The sequence below is a fragment of the Monodelphis domestica genome, chromosome 6 (assembly GCF_027887165.1).
Source record: "Monodelphis domestica isolate mMonDom1 chromosome 6, mMonDom1.pri, whole genome shotgun sequence".
NCBI classification, from domain to species: Eukaryota; Metazoa; Chordata; class Mammalia; order Didelphimorphia; family Didelphidae; genus Monodelphis; species Monodelphis domestica.
The window spans coordinates 142,649,740-142,669,849 of record NC_077232.1 but is presented as its reverse complement, the minus strand read 5'-3'; the positions used below and the strand labels follow the sequence as shown (position 1 = coordinate 142,669,849).

Sequence of the window (20,110 nt, the reverse complement as noted above, 5' to 3'; positions counted from 1 at the left end):
ATGCTTGAGCACTATCTTGAAGGAAGTTAGTTAGAGACTGATTCTCTGAGGCAGAGATGAGAAGGGAGTAATAGTCACCTTTGGGTCTAGCGATTATACTGTTAGGAATATTATAAAATATCCTCCTCTCCCCCACCCAAATATCTTTGATACTTGGCTGAATGCTATCTTATAGTGGTCTTTCCAACAAAATGGGTCACAACCTGTCCATGCCTGGGGCTCCATTTCCTCATCTGGAAAATGAAGGGGTTAAACTATATGACCTAGACAGTTATATAAGCCCATTATCCTATGATTCTCACTTTATGTGACCTGTTTTAAAGGTCTCCATTAAGTCCCAAAGCTCAGAGGGTTTGAGGTCATCCTTTAACAGGGGGTTCTTAACCTTTTCTGTGTCATGCACCATTTGGGAAGTTTAAGCACCTTTTTTTAGAAGAATGTTTTTCAGTTTACAAAATAAAGTATGGAAGATTAAAGATGAAACCAATTATGTGGAAATATAGTTTTCTCTCTCCCTCAATAAACATGTACACACATATACATGCACACTTACGTTTTTAAACCCTTACCTTCTGTCTTAGAATCGATACCAAGTACCTAAGTAATAGGCAGGCTGATCAACATCACATTCTCTCACTATGACTATCATCACCTCCTTTCCTAGTTTTACACCTCTCTAATGATGTCTATTTTGTTGCTCTGTGCAATTTTTCATTAGCAATATGTAACAGCCCACTCAAACCATACACCTCTCATCTGCCCTCTGGGTAAGCTGCAACTTTTAAAGCAAAGCAGTATATTTCATGTCTTGAAGATACACTACATTGCTGAAAAAAATATTGATGTTAAAAAAAATACAAATTGGACCTCTGGCTCAGGGAGAACTTGGGAGTCATTAAAGCACTACAACAAAAACAAAGCATATCAACAGAACTGTATTTTAAAATAAAATCATTCTATAAGCAAGCAAATGAAAATATTAGTAAACAGTCTCCTTTCAACTTAGGGATTAGTTTACTCTTCCATGGAGAGAGAGAGGGAGAGAAGAGAAGGAAAGAAAGAAAGCAAATGTAGTAGAACTTAAAAAAATATGGAAGGAACAGAAAACAAAATAACCTTTTTCTTATTAATCCACTTGGTTCAAATTTGGAGTTTAAAACCAAGTTTTACCTCTTATTTTGAATACTAGTTGTTTTTTGTTTTGTTTTGTTTTGTTTTTTTTTGCTGAAAGTTAAGGTTTTTTCTCCCCATTTAAATGATAAACATGCTGCAGTAGGGCAAGAGGACACCCCTGTCTCGTGTTGGGACTCCATGTCAGGGGTAGGTGTAGGTGTGAACTGGCTATTTTGTCCACTACTCAGGTTCCTGAAAAGAGACTCAGGGCTTACTGAGAAGGGGACTTGTGCAAGAGGGTGTCATATCTAGGTAGAGAGGCACTAGACACCACATAAAGGGAAGATGTTCAAAACTCAGTGAGATAAGGGGCAGCTTCATGGCTCAGACCAAGGTCTCATTCCTAGCATCTAGAACAATCTACAAAGAAATAACCAAGGCAAGAATCCCAAACCAAAGAGGAGTCTAAAATTCTAACACTCTGAACCAGCAGAGCTTTTTACCTGGTAGAAAAGGGCAGAGGTCAGCAAAAAAGTTTACTTTTACAGACCCAAGTCCTGGTCAGGAACATTCATAGCTTAAACCAAGGAGACAATGATCAGACTCTGTCCTAAATCAGACACTTTTGGGAGCAATAAAAGCTTGCAGGTTCCCAGCCTGTTCCAGAGATTCTGTAATAATGGAATATTCAATACCATAGGACCAGCACAGACCTTCATTCTTTCCTTCCAGAAATCAGCCTGAATAACAAATCTAATGTCAGGAAGTAGACTGGAGGAATGGGCAAAGAAAAAAGAACACTACTAGAATGAGCTATTAGCAAAGATGTTCAAACCACAAATGTAGAAGAGTTTACTAACTCCAGAATATCTACAAGCACAGCATGGGTATAAACTCAAATGGAATTCCTAGAAGAGATAGAATTTTAAAAAAAAAAGGTTTTATAAACAGAATAAAACCACTTGAGAAAATATTAGAAAAGAAATGAGAGGGATAGAAGAAAGAATTGGAAAGAGAATTAACAGCTTGGCACAAAAGGTACAAAAACTTGCCCAAACAGCAAACTCTCTGAACATAATGATGGACTAAATAGAAACCAATGACTCTAAGAGGCAACAAGAAACATTAAAACAAAGTCAAATGGCTGAAAGAAAACTACTGAAGAAAATGTAAGGTTATCTCAAATCAAAACAACTGCCCAGGTAAACAGATTTAGGAGAAAAACATTAATAATATTTGTATTATCTGAGCACCATGACCAAAAAAAGAGCTTATATATTCTAATTCAAGATATCTTAAAAGAATCATATCTCTTAGAAGTAGAGGGCAAAGTGGAAACAGAATTTACAGGTCATTTTCTTAAAGAAATTTCAAAATAAAAACTCCCAGGAATATTGCAGTCAAAATCCAGACCTCTTTGTCAGAAAAAAAAATACTGCAAGCATCCAGAAAGAATTCAAATATAGAAGAGTCACAGTCATGACCACTTTCACCGCTATAGCAACCACCATTACAAGAGTGGAATTGAAATAAATACCAACCAGGATTTCAGAGGATTAATAATAAAACGTATTACCCACTTCCTGCAAAAAAAAAATGTAAAGGATGTAGAATGCAGAACTAGACATTTTTTTGGACATGGCTAATGTAGACATTTGTTTTGATTGACTATATATGTTTTTAATAGGTTTTCTTTTTATAGTGCTTTCAATTGAATTGGTAGTGAGGGTTTAGAGTGAGAGGGTAAGGGATACTTTGCATGACAAACAATTTTAAAAATTGTTTTTAAACCCAAAAGAACAAAAACAATAACTTTCAGACCAGATGGCTGCCTTATGGAGACAGGCTGCCCTGTTCCACTACCACCAACTAAAGCAAAAAGTTAAAGTTGAACTAAGGTAAATAATTATCAAGAAATCAAATGACAGACTAACATTATATGACTTTTTCTATCCCAGAACTAGAGAAAAAACATTAGCCAGTAGGAAAGGAGACCACTGTAATGCCAATATTAGCAGAGCTAAATATGACCAACAAATCCCAGGTTTTCCAGAAAAGAATTATATAATTGGAGCCTGTAGAATCAGCTGGCCAGAGCAGAGGAGTCTCTCCTGAAAGCTCTAGTAACCACTAGGGAAGAAGGTTTGGAAACCAAGCTCAAAACTGGGTATCCCAAAGCTTTGAGATCCATGAGACCCCAAAGAATTTGGCTTTGGACTTTAAAGATGGGAGGGGGGAATCCTAGTAGGAGTAAGTCGGCAAGAATTCATGTAACCAAAGGTAAAAAGCAATTATCCATCCAAAAGCTGAATAGAGGGGAAAAACTTGGTTATAGCACAAAGCCCCAATTCAGGAACTAAAACGGAAAGATAAGTAAAACAAAAACAAAAAGTCAAACATTTAAAAGAATTATTGCGAAACTAGAGATTCCTAAAAAGGAGAGAGTAATTCCATAACAACAGTAAGCAGATTCGGGGGGAGGTGGGGTGTAAACCTTAAAATTTCTTAGACTTATAAATGTTGGAAATTTCACCATTGGGAAATTTCATACTTGAAAAATTTCCTATTGATAGTGGGTCTTGACTATTGGAATGTGAACCCCATTGGCATGGGAGGTTCCTCCTCCTCCCTTCTTAAGATTACTTTAGGACAGAAACCTTTTGCTGAACAATGGAAAGGGCTTTGACCTATGCTTAAGCATAGAACAGGAATTTCTTTGAGTCATGATTGATTTTAGAATTGATACAATAGAGATACTTGGAATGACAGAACCAGGTCTTGGAAAATACAATTTCCACCCCACTCAGTCCTAACAGGATTTAGGAAGGGCTGCAGCAAAGGATCAAAATTTAATTATTTGAGAATATGACCTTCAACAGACATGTGCAAAGCCACAGACCTCTGGGCGGTCCTGGGTTAAGATAGAGCCACCATTGGCACAGGGAAGACATGGACAGTGATTGGTAGATGTGAGAACTGAGGGGAGGGAACTTGGATGGTTTCCTTAAAGATAGAGGGGTCTGAGGACTGAGGGGGGGTTGGTTGGAGAGGTTTTTGCTCTGCGAGGTGGTGCTTTGAGAAGTTTGCTCTGAAGGTAGCTGGAGGTGGAGGCCCCTGAGACTGTTTCTCCATTTTGGTCACGTGAGTGATAGGGACTGATCTCTTTTCTTTGCCTCAGCTATCTAAGGGCTTAGGCCTTTTGGCCCAGCCTAAACAGAAGGGGTATTTAAGCCCTATTCCCTTCTCTCCCCTTCCTTTCTCTCTCTCTCTCTCTCTCTCTCTCTCCTTCTCTCTATCTCTAATACCTTTCTTCCTCCTGTTTGTAATTAAACGCCATAAAAGGTTGACTGCTGACTTGAGTTTTCATTTAGGAATTACATAGCTGAATTCCTTGGCGACCTTAAATTAATATATATCAGTCTTTTAAAGTGATTTCCTTGTCACAGGGAGGGAACTGACTGTCTCAAAATGTGTGGGATATATTATATGCTTTTAAAAAAGATGTGAAAGGGAAATACATATAAGAAAAAAAGAAAAGTCATTAATATTTAAGGATTTTTGTATAAAGAGTACTGTAGCAAACTTTGGGAAGGTAAAAAAGAATAGAGTATGGTAGATATAGACAAGAATATTAAAATCTAGTAAGGCAGACAGGAGAAGCAAATATCAAGTAGTAATAAAAATGAATATTCTTACTTTAGCAGCCATGATGGTTTCACATCTGGAAACTTCAGTTATATAATCATGAACTCTTTTCTTCAATTCTTCTTTTTCATGAATTGCTTGTTCTAATTCCAGTGAAACAGCCTTTTTAAATAAGAAGCATTAAATTATAAAAGGCCATGAACATTTAAAAGTTTTTCATTTTCATCTTCTGATTTGAAGAAGGAACAGGAAGGCATGGGCTAATTAATCCCTAAAGTCCTAACTTCATATGTATCACTTGATTAATCCTTGGTTTAAAAAAAATATCTATTGTTGATCACCTAAAGTGTACTAATAATACTACACTTAACATTGTACTAAATATTAATTATTAATAATGAGGAGCTCCCTCTTTGAACCAGTCATTGGCTAGAGCAATAAATCTAAAAGTTACTATTGTCTTGAAAATTAACATTAAAGAAATATGAAGATTATTATGTAACATAAAGATGTTTAAAAAAGGGTCCTAACTTTTAAAATCTCATTATAAAACTATCAAATTTATGATATGTTCAAAATAAATAAGTTTACTACATAGCACTATAACACTGTCATACCTGGTTTTCTCTTGTCATTGTACCTAAATCATCTTGTAATCTTCTATTTTCCTTAAGAGCTATTTCCCTTGCTCTTATTACTTCAGAAAGTTCTAGTCGGGTTTCCTCAAGCTGGCGTTGAAGACTACTTACATCACGTTCTCGATTACTTAGTAAGTCCTGTAGTTGTCTATCAAGTGAAAAATTTGCAAAAGTTTAAATACATTTTTTTTATTTTGTAAAAATAATGAAATGATTTATATTTATTAAATAATTTATTCTGATGAGTGCTTGAAGAGTGTGCATTTACAGTATGTAATACGTCACCCATTGAATCTCCTACCCCATTAACATTCCATCATCCTAAGGTAATCCTGACCATTTGTTGTTTTTATTCCTGTGAATGGAGGTTATATTGAATGCTGCAAGTAGTAACCCCTGTGGATTCTGCCTACTAGAAATAAATATTGAGTCCTAGAGAATACACCAAAAAGCTAGTGGAAATAATCAACAACTTTAGCAAAGTTGCAGGATACAAAATAAACCCACATAAATTATCAGCATTTCTATATATTTCCAACACATCTCAGCAGCAAGAGTTAGAAAGAAAAATTCCATTTAAAATCACTCTAGACAATATAACTTAGGAATCTATCTGCCAAGACAAACACGGGAACTATTTGAATACAACTACAAAACACTATCCACACAATTAAAACTAGATCTAAAAATTTGGAGAAACATTAATTGCTCATGGGTAGGATGAGCTAATGTAACAAAAATGACAATTCTACCCAAACTAATTTACTTATTTAGTGCCATACCAATTAAACTAACGAGACTTTTTTTACTGAATTAGAAAAAACTATAACAAAGTACATATGGAAGATCAAAAAAATCAAGAATATTAAGGGAAATATTGAAAAAATGTGAAGGAAGGTAGCCTAGCAGTACCAGACCTCAAACTACACTATAAAGCAGTAATCATTAAAACAATATGGTACTGGCTAAGAGACAGAAAAGAGGATCAGTGGAATAGACTTGGGGTAAGTGACCTCAGCAAGACAGTCTATGATAAACCCAAAGTTCCCAGTTTTGGGGACAAAAATTCACTATTTGATAAAAACTGCTGGGAAAATTGGAAAACATTATGGGAGAGATTAGGCTTAGATCAACATTCTCACATGCTACACCAAGATAAACTCAGAATAGGTGAATGACTTGAATATAAAGAATGAAGCTATAAGTAAATTAGGTGAACACAAAATAGTATACTTGTCAAGATTTTTGGGAAAGGAAAGATTTTAAGACCAAGCAATAGTTAGAAAAAATTACAAAATGTAAAATCAATAATTTTGATTACATTAAATTATAAAGTTTTTGTACACACAAAACCAATGAAAACAAAATTAGAAGGGAACAATAAATTGGGGAAAAAATCTTCACAACAAAAACCTCTGACAAAGGTCTAATTACTTAAATTTATAAAGAGCTAAATTGGTTGTACAAAAAAATCAAGCCATTCCCCAATTGATAAATGGGCAAGGGACATGAATAGGTAATTTTCAAATAAAGAAATCAAAACTATCAATAAACACATGAAAAAATGTAAATCTCTTGTAATCACAGAAATGCAAATCAAAACAACTCTGGGGTACTACCTTACACCTAGCAGATTGGCTAACATGACAGTAAAGTAATAAATGTTGGAGGGGATGTGGCAAAATTGGAACATTAATGCATTACTAGTGGAGTTGTGAATTGATCCAACCATTCTGGAAAGCAATTTGGAACTATGCCCAAAAGGCACTAAAAGACCCTTTGATCCAGCCATAGCACTGCTGGGTTTGTACCCCAAAGAGATAATAAAGACTTGTACAAAAATATTCATAGCAGCGTTCTTTGTGGTAGCAAAAAAATTAGAAAATGAGGGGATGCCCTTCAATTGGGGAATGGCTGAACAAATTGTGTATATATGTTGGTGATGGAATATTATTATGCTCAAAAGAATAATAAAGTGGAAGAATTGCATGGGGACTGGAACAACCTCCAGGAAATGATGCAGAGTGAGAGGAGCAGAACCAGGAGAAAATTGTACAGAGAGACTGATACACTGTGGTACAATAGAACATAATGGTCTTCTCTACTAGCAGCAATGCAAGGATCCAGGACAGTTCTGAAGTACTTATGAGAAAGAACACTATCCACATTCAGAGGAAAATCTGTGGGAGTAGAAACACAGAAGAAAAACAACTGCTTGATCACACGTGTCAATGGGGATTTGATTGGGGTTATAGACCCTAAATGATCACCCAAGTGCAAATATAAATAATATGGAAATAGGTCTTGTAGCAGTCCACCCATAGCTATGGGCAAGGGAAACAGTGTGTACAGAGTGGCTTAGAAGAGAGCATGCTCAGTCTTGAGCATGCTCAGTCTTGCCCATGGCCAGGAAAGCCTCTAACCCTTGACCCCAGCTTCCCCCAGATTAGGCGGGAAAACAGGTTTCTTTGTGCTCACCTGGCTAAGAGAAACCACACCTATACCTTGTCATTAACCAATGATAATCATCCCTATGTATTGTGTATATTTGCATATCAAAGAGATTAAATACAGGGCACAGCAAGCTCCGCTTGTCTCTTCCACTTGGATCTCAGCTCTCACTAATGCCTGTTCTTGCTGGAGCTTGGTCTCTAGCCAAGCTCCATCTTTGATTCCTTTCCTGATCTACCTCTCCCACCTGGGACCTGGCCTTCGGCCAGGCACTTTCTTTTCTCTATCATGTCTCCGACCTGTGTGGTATTAAAATTGGATCATTGGACGGGTATAAGCCTTCTGAGTAGTCCACTGATCAGAGTTCTTGCTGTGGCTCCTTGATAATCAATAAGGCCTGGATTTCTGACTCATTCCTGCCACCTCATATCTCTAACTTGACTCCGCCACCCCCCTCACGGCATCCAAAACTTCTATCCTTCCTTTATCTTCCTATCTTGAGGCTTCTCACGGGTTCGAGGAAGCTTCATGTCTTGACCAAAGACACATGTAAAATGCAGTGGGATTGTGCATTGGACATGGAAGGGGGCTAAGGAAAGGGGAGGGGAAAGAACATGATTTTTGTAATCCTAGAAAAGTGTTGTAAATTAATCAATTAAATAAAATAAAAAAAGAAAGAAATACAATCTAACCACAGTTTGGACTTCAAAAATGGACAACAGAACTTTAAATAATCATTTTCTACTGTATTCTTCACATTTCAAATCTTTTTAGCTCCCATCAGGCCCTCCAACTCAACCTCCATCATATCTATTTGCAGAACATAACTCAGAAATTATTTTGATTGAAGCTATTAGGGATAAGCAAGAATGAATGATTGAGGGTAAAACCAAACCTGTAAACCTGGGTAACTGGAAAGCTAATGTCCTCAAGAGAAAGAAGGAAGTTTGGAGGAGGAGGAATAAGTTTGAGGAGGAAAATAATGGCGTCCATCTTGGAAATGCTGAGTTAGGTGTCAATTTGTCCAGAAGGTGATATAGGTCTAAGGTTCAGGAAAGAGATTAGGCTGGACATTTGAGAGCCCATGGATTACTGAAGACATAAAAACAAATAGGTCCATTGAAGACTAGAGTGACAAATTTATAGTAAAGAGAAAGTGTAGATTTAGGAGGAGTAAAACAGGAAAGAATGAATAAAAGGTTGTGATTACATAATTTTCAGACTTATGGAACACAGGAGTAAAATTCTTAAAGATAATGATGAGATTAAGTATATGCACATTCCTGTGTGTAGTTGAGATGGAATAAAGATATAAGTGATATGAGTAAAATATATTTCTTAAAAAAAAAGGGGAGGCTATCAATAACCATATGAAAAAATGTTCCAAATCACTAATAAGAAGAAAAAAACACCTCTAGTCAAATTAACAAAAAGAACTAAAAAAGTAAAAAAATGAGCATTGTTGAGGGGGATTTAAGAGAAAAAGAACATTAATGCATTGCTGGTAGAATTGTGAGTTGGTATATCTACTCTGGAAAACAATTTTGAATGATACCCAAAAAGTCATTATACTGTACATACATATCTCTGACCCAGAAATAATCCTCCTGGGCTTATACTCCAAAGAGAGAAAATAGAGGTAAAGGACTCATAGGTACAAAAATACTTATAGTAGCACTTTTTGTTGTAGCAAAGCACTAGAAATGTAGGGGGTATTCATTCATTTAGTAACAACCAAGTAAACCAGAGTATACCAATGTAATGGGATACTACAAAGGACAGAAGGAATGCATTCAGAAAACCTGAGAGGAATTGTATAAGTGATGCACACTGAATATAACAGCACTCTAAAGAAAAAAAATTTTTTTAAGACTTCAGAAATTTAGTAAATATAGGCTAACCATGACTCCAGAGGTTCTATGAACAAATATGCTTCCACCAAAAGATAGATGATGACTATAGGTGCTCAATGAGATATACTTTCTTTTTGGCCAATGTGAAGATGTTTTGTTTGGCTATACTTGTTGATAATAAGAGAAGGGATTATTTTAACTTGATTAGGGAACAGATTATTTTAATTTCAAGGGAAGAAGGAAGTGAGAGAGGGGTGAAAAATAAAAAAAGAAAAAGATAAAGAGCATTGGGGAAGCACTTCTTGTGATATCTAGGAACTGGAAACAAAGTAAACACCCATCAATTGGGAAATAGTGAAATAAATTGTGGTTCATAAATGTGATGGAAAACTACTGTGCTGTAAGAAATGTTATGTGAAGAATATAAAGAAGCATGAAATAATCAGAGCTAAGAAAACAATACACACAATAACTTTATAACATTGTTTATGATAATGAAAATGCAAGAATGGGCAGGTAGGTGTCGAGGTGGATAGAGCACCAGATTTAGAGACAAGAAAACTTGAGTTCAAATTTGATCTCAGACATTTACTAGCTATGTGACTCTGAGTAAGTCACTTCACTGTTTGCCTCAGTTTCTACATCTGGGAAATGAGCTAGAGAAGGAAATGGCAAACCACCTCAGTGTCCTTGCCAAGAAAATCCCAAATAAGATTACAAAAGGTTTGGGCATGACTAAAAGAGCTGAACAACAAGCAACATTACAAAGATTAAGCAGGATTTATATAAAAAAATCTGAGAAGACACCGCCAACCTACCCCTTTGTGGAAAGAATAGAGGTCCACAGGTATTACACATTGCACTTTTTGTGCTTTTTCAGCTGAGCTTTTTTCTTTCTTTTGTTAAAATTTCTATGCCACATGGGATGGCTCTCTGACAGGGGAAAAGAGGAGAGACTCTTGGAATAACTATGGTGATGTAAAAATTAGAAAATATCAATAAAAACTTATTTTTAAAAAGAAAAGGAAAAAGGTGAGAGAATGACTGGGGCGTGGGGGGGTGTTGTTTGTAGATGAGACAAAAGAGAGTAAAACTTAAAGGAAAAGTTGTGGCATGATGGTGGCAGAGGGAGTAGCTGAAACTGGCAACTGAGAATCAGTAACGGCTAGTTCCCTTCTAGGCTCAGTGTGTTGAGATTGGGTAGGTTAGGCAGTTTTTTAGGGAAGGTCTATTGAGTATTGTAAAGGGTAGACAGGGATACAATGTCTTCTGTGGGAAGCTGAGTTTCTGAGAGAAAAAGAAAAGGAGTATGAAGAAGAAAAATTCAAAGACAAAGGGACATTAAATATTACATAGTCTGATACTTGAAAGAATGCAATCTTGTTAGAAAGACAGAATACATATAAAACAATTAAAGAATATTTTATATAATCAAATTTCTGTAATTTAATTAGATTCTAAATTATGTATTCAAAACTATCAATACTAAGGAAGAATAAAGAAGAGATCAAGGTGGGGATTCACAGCTGAGAAACACTACATATTGTTAGATATTTTTCAATGTATTGAATGGTTCTGCTGATTTTTTTTCTCATCTCTTTTTCTTTCATTAAAAAAAATTTTTTTTAAGCCCTCACCACTTTCCATCTTAGAATCAATACTGTGTACTGGTTTTCCAAGGAGGAAGAGTGGTAAGTAAAGGCTACGCAATGGGTGTTAAGTGAATTGTCCAGGGTCACGTAGTTAGGACGTGTCCAAGGCCAAATTTGAATCCAGGACCACCTATCTCTAGGCTTGGCACAATACACCTACTTGTTCCTTCTATTTTTCTTTGAAGAAATTATTTCTTATGTAAAATAATTTCCTGGGAGGCAGCAGCATAAAAGAGGAAGGAATATAGGGGGAAATTTAAATGATATAAAAAACAAAAGATATCAATTAAAATTTATTTTTAAAACAAGAGACCAAAAAGCCTTTAGGCAAAGCATTGAAAGCTTTAAGCAAAAGGACAGTTGAAGCTGGCCATAAATGTTAAGGATAACAAATGTTTTGCTTTGTTTCTGTCTAAGTTATGGTGGAGCAAAAAGAATCAAGAAGGTGGATAGCAATACTGGCAATTAGGAGTTATTTTGCTCAACTATAAGAAAACAAATGTTAACAATGAAAGAGAAAAGAAAAATGACTTTTAAAACTGCCTTGACTATCAGAGCAAGAAATAGAATACCTGAATAAACTTATTTTAGAAAAAAAAAATCGAAGCCATAAATTAACTTCCTAAGAAAAAGGCATCAGGGCTAAATGGATTTACAAGTGAATTCTACCAAACATTTAAGAACAAAGTAATTCCAATATTAAACAAATTACTTTAAATAGGTGGAGAGGTTATTTTACCAAACTCCTTTTATGAAACAAATATAGTAGATACCTAAACTAGGAAGAGTAAAAAACAGAGAAAAAAAAGTATAGACCAATTTCATTAATGAATATGGATGCAAAAACCCTAAAGAAAATACTAGCTAGGAGACTACAACAATTAAGTCACAAGGATAATACATTTTGACCAAATAGGATTATGTGACCAAATAGGAATGCATGGATGGTTTATATAATAATAATGAAAATTATTGACATAATTGATAATATAAATTACAAAAGTAATAATGAAGCATATGATTATATACCAATAGATGCAGAAAAAAGCCTTTGACAAAATACAACACCCATTTCTATTAAAATCACTGGAAAGCATAGCTATAGGTGGAGTTTTTCTTAAAATGATATTTAGCATCTACCTAAAACCATCAGCAAGTATTATCCATATGGAGAGAAGCTAGAAGTCTTTCCAATAAGATCAGTAGTGAAATAAGGATGCTCATTATCAGCAATATTATTTAATATAATATTAGAAATGCTAGCAATAGCAATAAGAAAAAGAAGTCAAAGTAATCAGAATGGGCAAAGATGTAATAAAAAACTATCTGTTTGCTGATGACATGATGATATATGTAGGAAATCTCAGAAAATCAACTAAAAAACTAGTTGAAACTATAATTTTAGCAAAGTAGCAGGATATAAAATAAATCCATATAAATCATCAGCATTTTTATATATTACTGACAAGGTCCTGCAAGAAGAGATAGAGAAACTCCATTTAAAATAGCCACAGATAGAATAAAATACCTGGGAGTATATCTGCTAAAACAAGCCCAGGAACTACATGAATATAATTATATAATACTATTTATATTAACAAATACAATCAGATCTAAAAAGTGGAGAAATATTAATTGTTCATGGATTAGCAGACCCAATATAATTAAAATGACAATCCTACCTAAAATAATCTACTTATTCAATGTCATCCCAATCAAATTACTAAGAAATTATTTTATTGAATTGGAAAAAATAATATCAAACTTCACTTGGAAGAATAAATGATCAAGAATATCAAAGGAATTAATGACAAAAAAAAATTGAAGGAGGTTTGACAATACCAGATTTTAAATTATATCATAAAACAGTAATTATCAATACTAACTGATACTGGCTAAGAAATAGAAAGGGAGGCCAGTGGAATGGACATACAGCAAACAGCAGTAAAAGAATATAATAATCTAGTATTTCTTAAAACCATAGATCAATCCAGGATTTGGGAATAACAATTCACTGTTTTGAAGAAATTGCTGGGATATTTAAAAATTAGTTTGCCAGAAACTAGGTATAGACCAATATTGTACACCATTCACCAAAATAAGATCAAAACGGATACATGATTTAGACACAAAAGGAGATACTATAAGTAAATTAGGACAGAGAATATACCTATTAGGTTTATAGAGAAATTTATGAGCTAATAAGAGAAAGAGAGCTTTGTGAAATGTAAAATGAATAATTTTGAATACATTAAACTAAAAAGGTTTTGTACAAATAAAATGCTGCCAAGATTAAAAGGAAAGCAGAAAATTAGGAAAACATCTTAATAGACAGTCCCTCAGACAGAGGTCTTATATTAAAAATATACAGGGAACTTTGTCAGATTTATAAGAATTAAGAGCTATCCTCCAATTGATAAATGAGCAAAAGATATGGACAATTTCAGATGAAGAAATCAAAGCCATGTAGAAGTATATGAAAAAATGCTCAAAATTCCTTCTTATTGTAGAGAAATGCAAACCAAAACAATTCTGAGATATTACCTCACAGCACCAGTCTGGCTAGAATGACAAAAGGACAAAGTGACAAATGCTGGAGGGGATCTGGAAAAATGGGGACACTGATGCAGTTGGTGGAACTGTGAAATGCCTCAACCATTTTGAAAAGCAATTTGAAATGACACCTAGAGATATAAAACTATGTATACCCTTAGATTCAGCAATACCATAGTTGGATCTGTTTTCCAAGGAGATTAGGAAAAGAGGAGAAGAAAAGAACCCATATGTTCTAAAATATTAATAGCAGCTTTCTTTGTGGTAGCAAAGAATTGGAAATTGAGGGGATGCTTATCAGTTGGGGAGTAGATAAACAAATTGTGACATATTATTGTGATAGAATACTATTGTGACATAAGGAAAGATGAACAAATTGACTTCTAGAAATCCTGGAAAGAACTATAATGAATACTGACATGAGTAGAACTAGGGCAACATTATGCACAGCCACAGAACTAATACTAGAAGAATAAATTGAGAATGTTACCTCCAGAAAATGAACGAAAAAGATAAACCATGAAAGTTTTAATTAATATGAGCATGTTGACCATTATGATGATACCCTATGTTTTGGGGAGTGGGGCTAGTAGGAAGGGATCAGGACACTAGTGGACAAAATCTATTATATAGTTATGAGAAAATTAAGTTAAAAATATAGGAGATCTATGATTTCATTTGTATAATATCTCTTCTTTTTCTTTACATATGGAAATGCCTGTTTTGTTTGGATTTGCAACCATTTGAAATAAAAGAAAATTTTTAAATAGCAGACCCAAAAAACCTCAACAAAAATAATGTGAAAAAGTACACTTTGATCTGAAAAAAATTAAATTAAGTTAAAAAAAGAGAAATACTGACTAATGTAGAGGGGATGATAACAAATGATATAATTGTCAGAATGTTAAACAAATCATTTTATTTAACTTTGTTTTACTTTCCAAGGAGAATTATTTTGAGACTGGGAAGATAATAACTGGCAATTGAAACCTAAAGTAAATAAGGATATAGTGATAGAGAACACTTTACTATTCATCAATAAGTTCAAGTTACCACCCCAAACTAAGTATAGTAGGGTCCCATTATCTGTTGTTTCTCTTTCTGCAATTTCACTTATCTGTATCAACTTAAAGCATTAAAAGTTCACTTGTGGTGGTCTCTTCTGTTTATACTTCCATTTTTTTAGGGTTTTCTTTTTTGTGGGGGGAATAACAGGGGTCACAGAGTACTCAGCTGAGGGGCAGGAGTGGGGAAAGAGAGCACATGCATATTGGGGTCAGCAGGTCTTCACATATCCACAGAAGGTCTTAGAAAATACCCCCTAGACTTATAAGAAAGAACCCTATCCACATCCAGAGAAAGAACTGTGGGAGTTGAAATGCAGATGAAAAACATATGATTGATCACATGGTTCAACAGGCATATGACTGGGAAGGTTGACTTTGAATGATCACTATTGCAAATATTAATGATATGGAAATAGGTCTCGGTGGAATTGCTTATTGGCTCTGGGGGTGGGGGGGTGGGGTAAGAAGAGGAGGAAAGGAAAGTACATGAATCTTGTAACCATGGGAAAATATTCTAAATTAATTAATCAATAAAATTTTTTTAAATGTACCCTTTACTATATATATAATGCATTCCAAGTTACTAAAAATATTGGCAAATGTGATTGCTGAGCTATAAATTATATATATATATATAACAACAACAAAAAAAAAAACCTGGAGAATGGGAGAGGTACATGGAAGAGGAGACTGGATAAAGTCAAATACTGTCCTAATTTCCAAAAAAGGTATGCAAATCCTAAGTTGATAAACTTAGCATAAATGCCTTCTGAAACTAAAGAAAGTATTAAAGAACTGGTATGTGAGCATTTGCATAAGGAAGCAGTGATGACTAAATTCTAGCATATTTAATAAGACCTAGTCAGGAGAGAGAAATCTCATTTCCTTTTTTTTGGGGGGGGGGCAAGGTAATCAGGAAGATTGATCATAGGTGTACTATACCTAGATTTCTGCAAAATATTTTACAAAGTCTCTCATTTAAACTTTTAAACTTTGGGAACAAGATGGAGTAACATGGACTATATTATAGTATTATTAGGTGGATTCAGAACTGAATGAACACTGCTAGGGCAGTCATTAACAATTCAATGTAACCCAGAAGAAGGCCTCTAGTGAAAGACACTGGCCATTAGACCTTAAGCTCTGTACTTTTAAAAACTATTATTTTTGGATAAAGATAAGCCATTCTTATATTTCCAGAGAACATGAAGTGGGAAGGGATAGTTAATATGCTGGATGATCCTGTCTCTGTGGTCGGATTCCAAATATCTGTAGTGGGGAAAAACTAAGCCCAATCTACTAATGTGACATTTAGCAGTAATAGATGCAGAGAGCAAACTATATTAGAGGCAAATAACTCAGAATAAGGTAGGGAAAGCTTGGTTCTACAAGTTTGTATAAATGGTATCTGAAGGTTTTATTTAGTTTTCAAGCTCAACAACTATGTATGACTTGGCAGTAAAAAAAAAAAATGAAATTCAGTCCTAATCTGCATCATGTCCAGAACAAGAGAGAGGATAGTCCTGTTACAGATAAAATCCAGTTTAACCCATATCTGCACAAGAAGTCTGTTCTACAAATCAGTGATAAGGGGTCATCGAGTCTTTGCTTAAAGACATCCAGTGAGAATTAATACCTTTTAAAGGCAACCATTCTATGTCTGGACAGCTCTAATTGTTAGGATTTTCTTACACTAGGTGAAAGTCTGCCCCTTCACAACTTCTACTTAGTGCTTCAAGCTGTGCTCTCTAGTGCTAAGTATAACAAATTTAATCACTCTTTGGCATGACAGCTCTTAAAATACTTGATTATCAAGTCCCCTGTAATTCAATTAAGATTCAATAGCACCAGTTCCTTCAACTGAACAAAAAGCATTATTCCAGTTTACTCATAATTACAGTAGCCTTTTGATACATGCCCAGTACTCCATAAAATTCAATGTCAAGAATTAGGCTGGAAGAAGGAACACACAGGAATGAATCCAATCAAAAAAATAGCAATTGGGAAACTCATGATACACATACTTTTGCCAGAGAAGAAGGGGGAAGGAATCCTAGTGGTTGGATTAGCAGAAGCAAAGAGGTTCATATGGTTTATGTGAAGGGCAAAAAGAGCCTAGTCAACCAGAAGCAGGTTGTTCCAGTGTTCCATATTCAAGATGGTCTTAAATGCAAAAATGAGGGATTTGAATTTAATTCTACTACTAGTAAGAAGGCATGATGAAAATATTTTAGGGAAATTAAATTGATGACAATGTATACATGTTCTCCATGTTCATGAACTCTGAAACTCCCTTATTTGATCACAATCTTTTGTCTTTCTACCTCTTCCTATATTTTCCAATATCAAACTCTCCAATCCTTTGATCCTTCAGTTTCTTCCCAAACCATCATATCTGCCCAGGCCACATTATCCTCCCTTTCTCATCTTGACCCCTTGGGTCAACTCTATACCCTCCTCCTCTTCTCCTAAATTCCTTGCCCCTTAATTAGATTATTATTCCCTGCTAAACCTCAACCTAAGATTACACCCACCACCTGCTGCCTCTGTTCCAATACACATACTGGAGAACAAAGATGGACAAAAATCATGCAAATGTCCATGCCACTACATATTTATGGTACATAATTTTAACTGGGCTCTCACTGCTGTCAGACTGTTTACATCTCCCTAGTTAATTCTCTATCTCACTTATATTATAGCAGTTATTCTGAACTTCTTCATTCCTCTTCAAACTTCCCAGGGCTCCCATCTACCCTCCTTCTCAGCTGAGACACTGCCTCCTATTTTACTAAGGCCATTCACCCTGAGAATTCTTTTCTTCTCCCATCATCCAGATATCTTCTGCAACAGCCTCCTCATTCTCCTGGCTCACATGACACAGTAGGCCTTTTCTTTGCCAAAGCTAACCCCTCTACATGCATAAGTGATTCCATTTTACCCCATCTCTTCTTGAAGATCACTTCCTCTCATTCTCACTCTCTTACTTCAATTTCTCCTTATCTACTGGCTATTTCCCTGTCAACTACAAACATGCCCATGTCTCTTCTATCCTCAAAAAAAAATCCACTTGACTCTTCCGTTTCTCCTACCATCTGATATTTCTTCTGCCTTTTGTGGCTAAACTCTATCTATAATCAATGCATCCACTTCTTTTCCTTTCTTCCACTCCTCTCTCAAAAGTTATCAATATCTCTTAGTTAGCAAATCCTCATCCTTCTTGACTTCTTGGTAGCCTTTGACACTGTTAATTAAGCTTTTCTGCTTTCTCTTTAGATTTTTGGGACACTTTTCTTTTTTGGTTTTCACCCTCTAAAAGAAAGCCTTTCCCAATTCCTCTTAAGTCTAGTGCTTTCTTTCTTTTCAGTGAATCCCATTTATCCTGGACACAGCCTGTATGTTGTCTCCCTCATTAGACTGTGTGATGCTTGGGGCCTTCCTGTGTATCCCCACCTCTTTTCATAATTCCTGGCACAACAAAAAAAGTACTTCATACATGTTTACTGATTACTGATGATAAAGTCTACATTGTATTTATAAAGCCAGCATACCAATGCAGGAATTACTTACCCTATTGTTGACTCCACTTCTGCTATTGTAACTTGCAAATGGGAAATAGTTTTTTCCTATAGAAATAATGAAAATATACTATGAAGTTCTAAATAATTAATGTAAAATTTATTATTTAGCATAATATATTTGATTTGGTCTCTCTATACAGAAAAAAAAATTTTCATAAAATTCTCTTACAATTTCCCTCCCCTAGAAGAAGCACAGTCATCTATATCAAATAAAATTTGAGACCATAACAGAATTCTTAAGTAACAGAATCTGGCAAGTGCTTTCTGGGTTGCTATAATGAATACTCATCAACAGAAGTCCCAAACTGGAAAAATTATTTTTAAGTTCCAAGTAAGCAAATTCTATGTAATCAAATGAAAAAAATTAAATGTATAGCAGTGGGTAAAAGGAGGCACTAAAATAAAAATTATTTTAAAAATTATTCATACCTTCACAAAAAATACATTATTTACTTAATATAACATTATATTTGCTTAATTATAACATGGTAACTCAATGAGTATTTGAAGTCATTATTTGCACACACATGATGTGGAAATAAATTAAATATTCCTTGCTCTGGAACATTATTATCTAATTTAGAAGTTGAAACTCAAATGAAGAAATCAGATTACATACCTTATTTGCAATAATATCTTCTAAGCTTACAACTTTTTCCGTCTTTTCATCTACTGCTTCCTGAAGGTAGTCTTTTTCCTTATCAATAACACAAATGGTATTTTTAAGTGCAACTATTTCCTCATCTTGTGAAGTGATTTTACAGGTTAGTCTACCTATAAATGGGAAAAAAATGCTTTTTAGGCTACTTAGTAATTAATTAATTAGTAGAATAATAAAAATTTAAATTAAAAAAATAAAATATAATAAAAAATAACTTAGTAAGTAATTAATAAAAACAAAGTTCAGAAACACTTACCTATTTTTTCCTCCAGGGACGCAATCTGTATTTCAGCTGCTTGCTGTTCTTCATTTTTAATTGCACATCGATGCTGAAAATCATCGACAGCTCTCTGCAGCTGTTCATTTATTATCCTAAGGAATAAGTATATAATTATAAAATGTTCTTGATCTTTAAACAAGCTTTCAAATTTCAGTCAGTAATTCTTTTAAAACCAAAAAATTCTTTAGATTTTTAATGCTTTTCCTTAAAAGACTTCTGTAGTTCATGTCTTTTTATGCTAACTACTTTAAAAAGCAATTATTCTTTCTAGATATTTATTCAATGATCTACTATCTCATCAGTATGGGTATTGACTCTAACAATGCAAATTGAAGCCTACCCACAATTGCTCCTTAGTGTGACTTTTGTCAGTGTAGATTCCATAAAGGGAATGCATCCAATGTGCCAAGGAGCACTTCCTAGAAAACTCTTAACATTATATAAATGTCATTAACTGGTCCATCCTTTATCCATTTAGGCATTTCTTTAATGATATCTTTTATGACACCCTGTGCAATTATTTTGTAATGAGTGGCAACCCCCCCCCCAATAACTTTTATTGATAACATTCTAGTCTCTAGGCCACTTTTTCCTATTGTATTAGTACCCTACAGTA

General features: G+C 34.6%; 1 protein-coding gene across 2 annotated transcripts in view; it reads right to left on the bottom strand.

Moving 5' to 3' along the window:
• The window catches only part of CEP135 (centrosomal protein 135), a 115,121-nt gene that overhangs the window by 26,106 nt on the left and 68,905 nt on the right, over nt 1-20,110 (bottom strand). For both annotated transcript variants that reach the window (XM_007496426.3, XM_007496427.3), the window contains 5 exons: nt 19,471-19,586; nt 19,173-19,327; nt 18,543-18,598; nt 5,376-5,544; nt 4,810-4,920 (listed from right to left, as the gene is read on the bottom strand). In XM_007496426.3, coding sequence (XP_007496488.2) covers nt 4,810-4,920; nt 5,376-5,544; nt 18,543-18,598; nt 19,173-19,327; nt 19,471-19,586 — 607 coding nt within the window. The remainder of the gene's footprint in view (nt 1-4,809; nt 4,921-5,375; nt 5,545-18,542; nt 18,599-19,172; nt 19,328-19,470; nt 19,587-20,110) is intronic.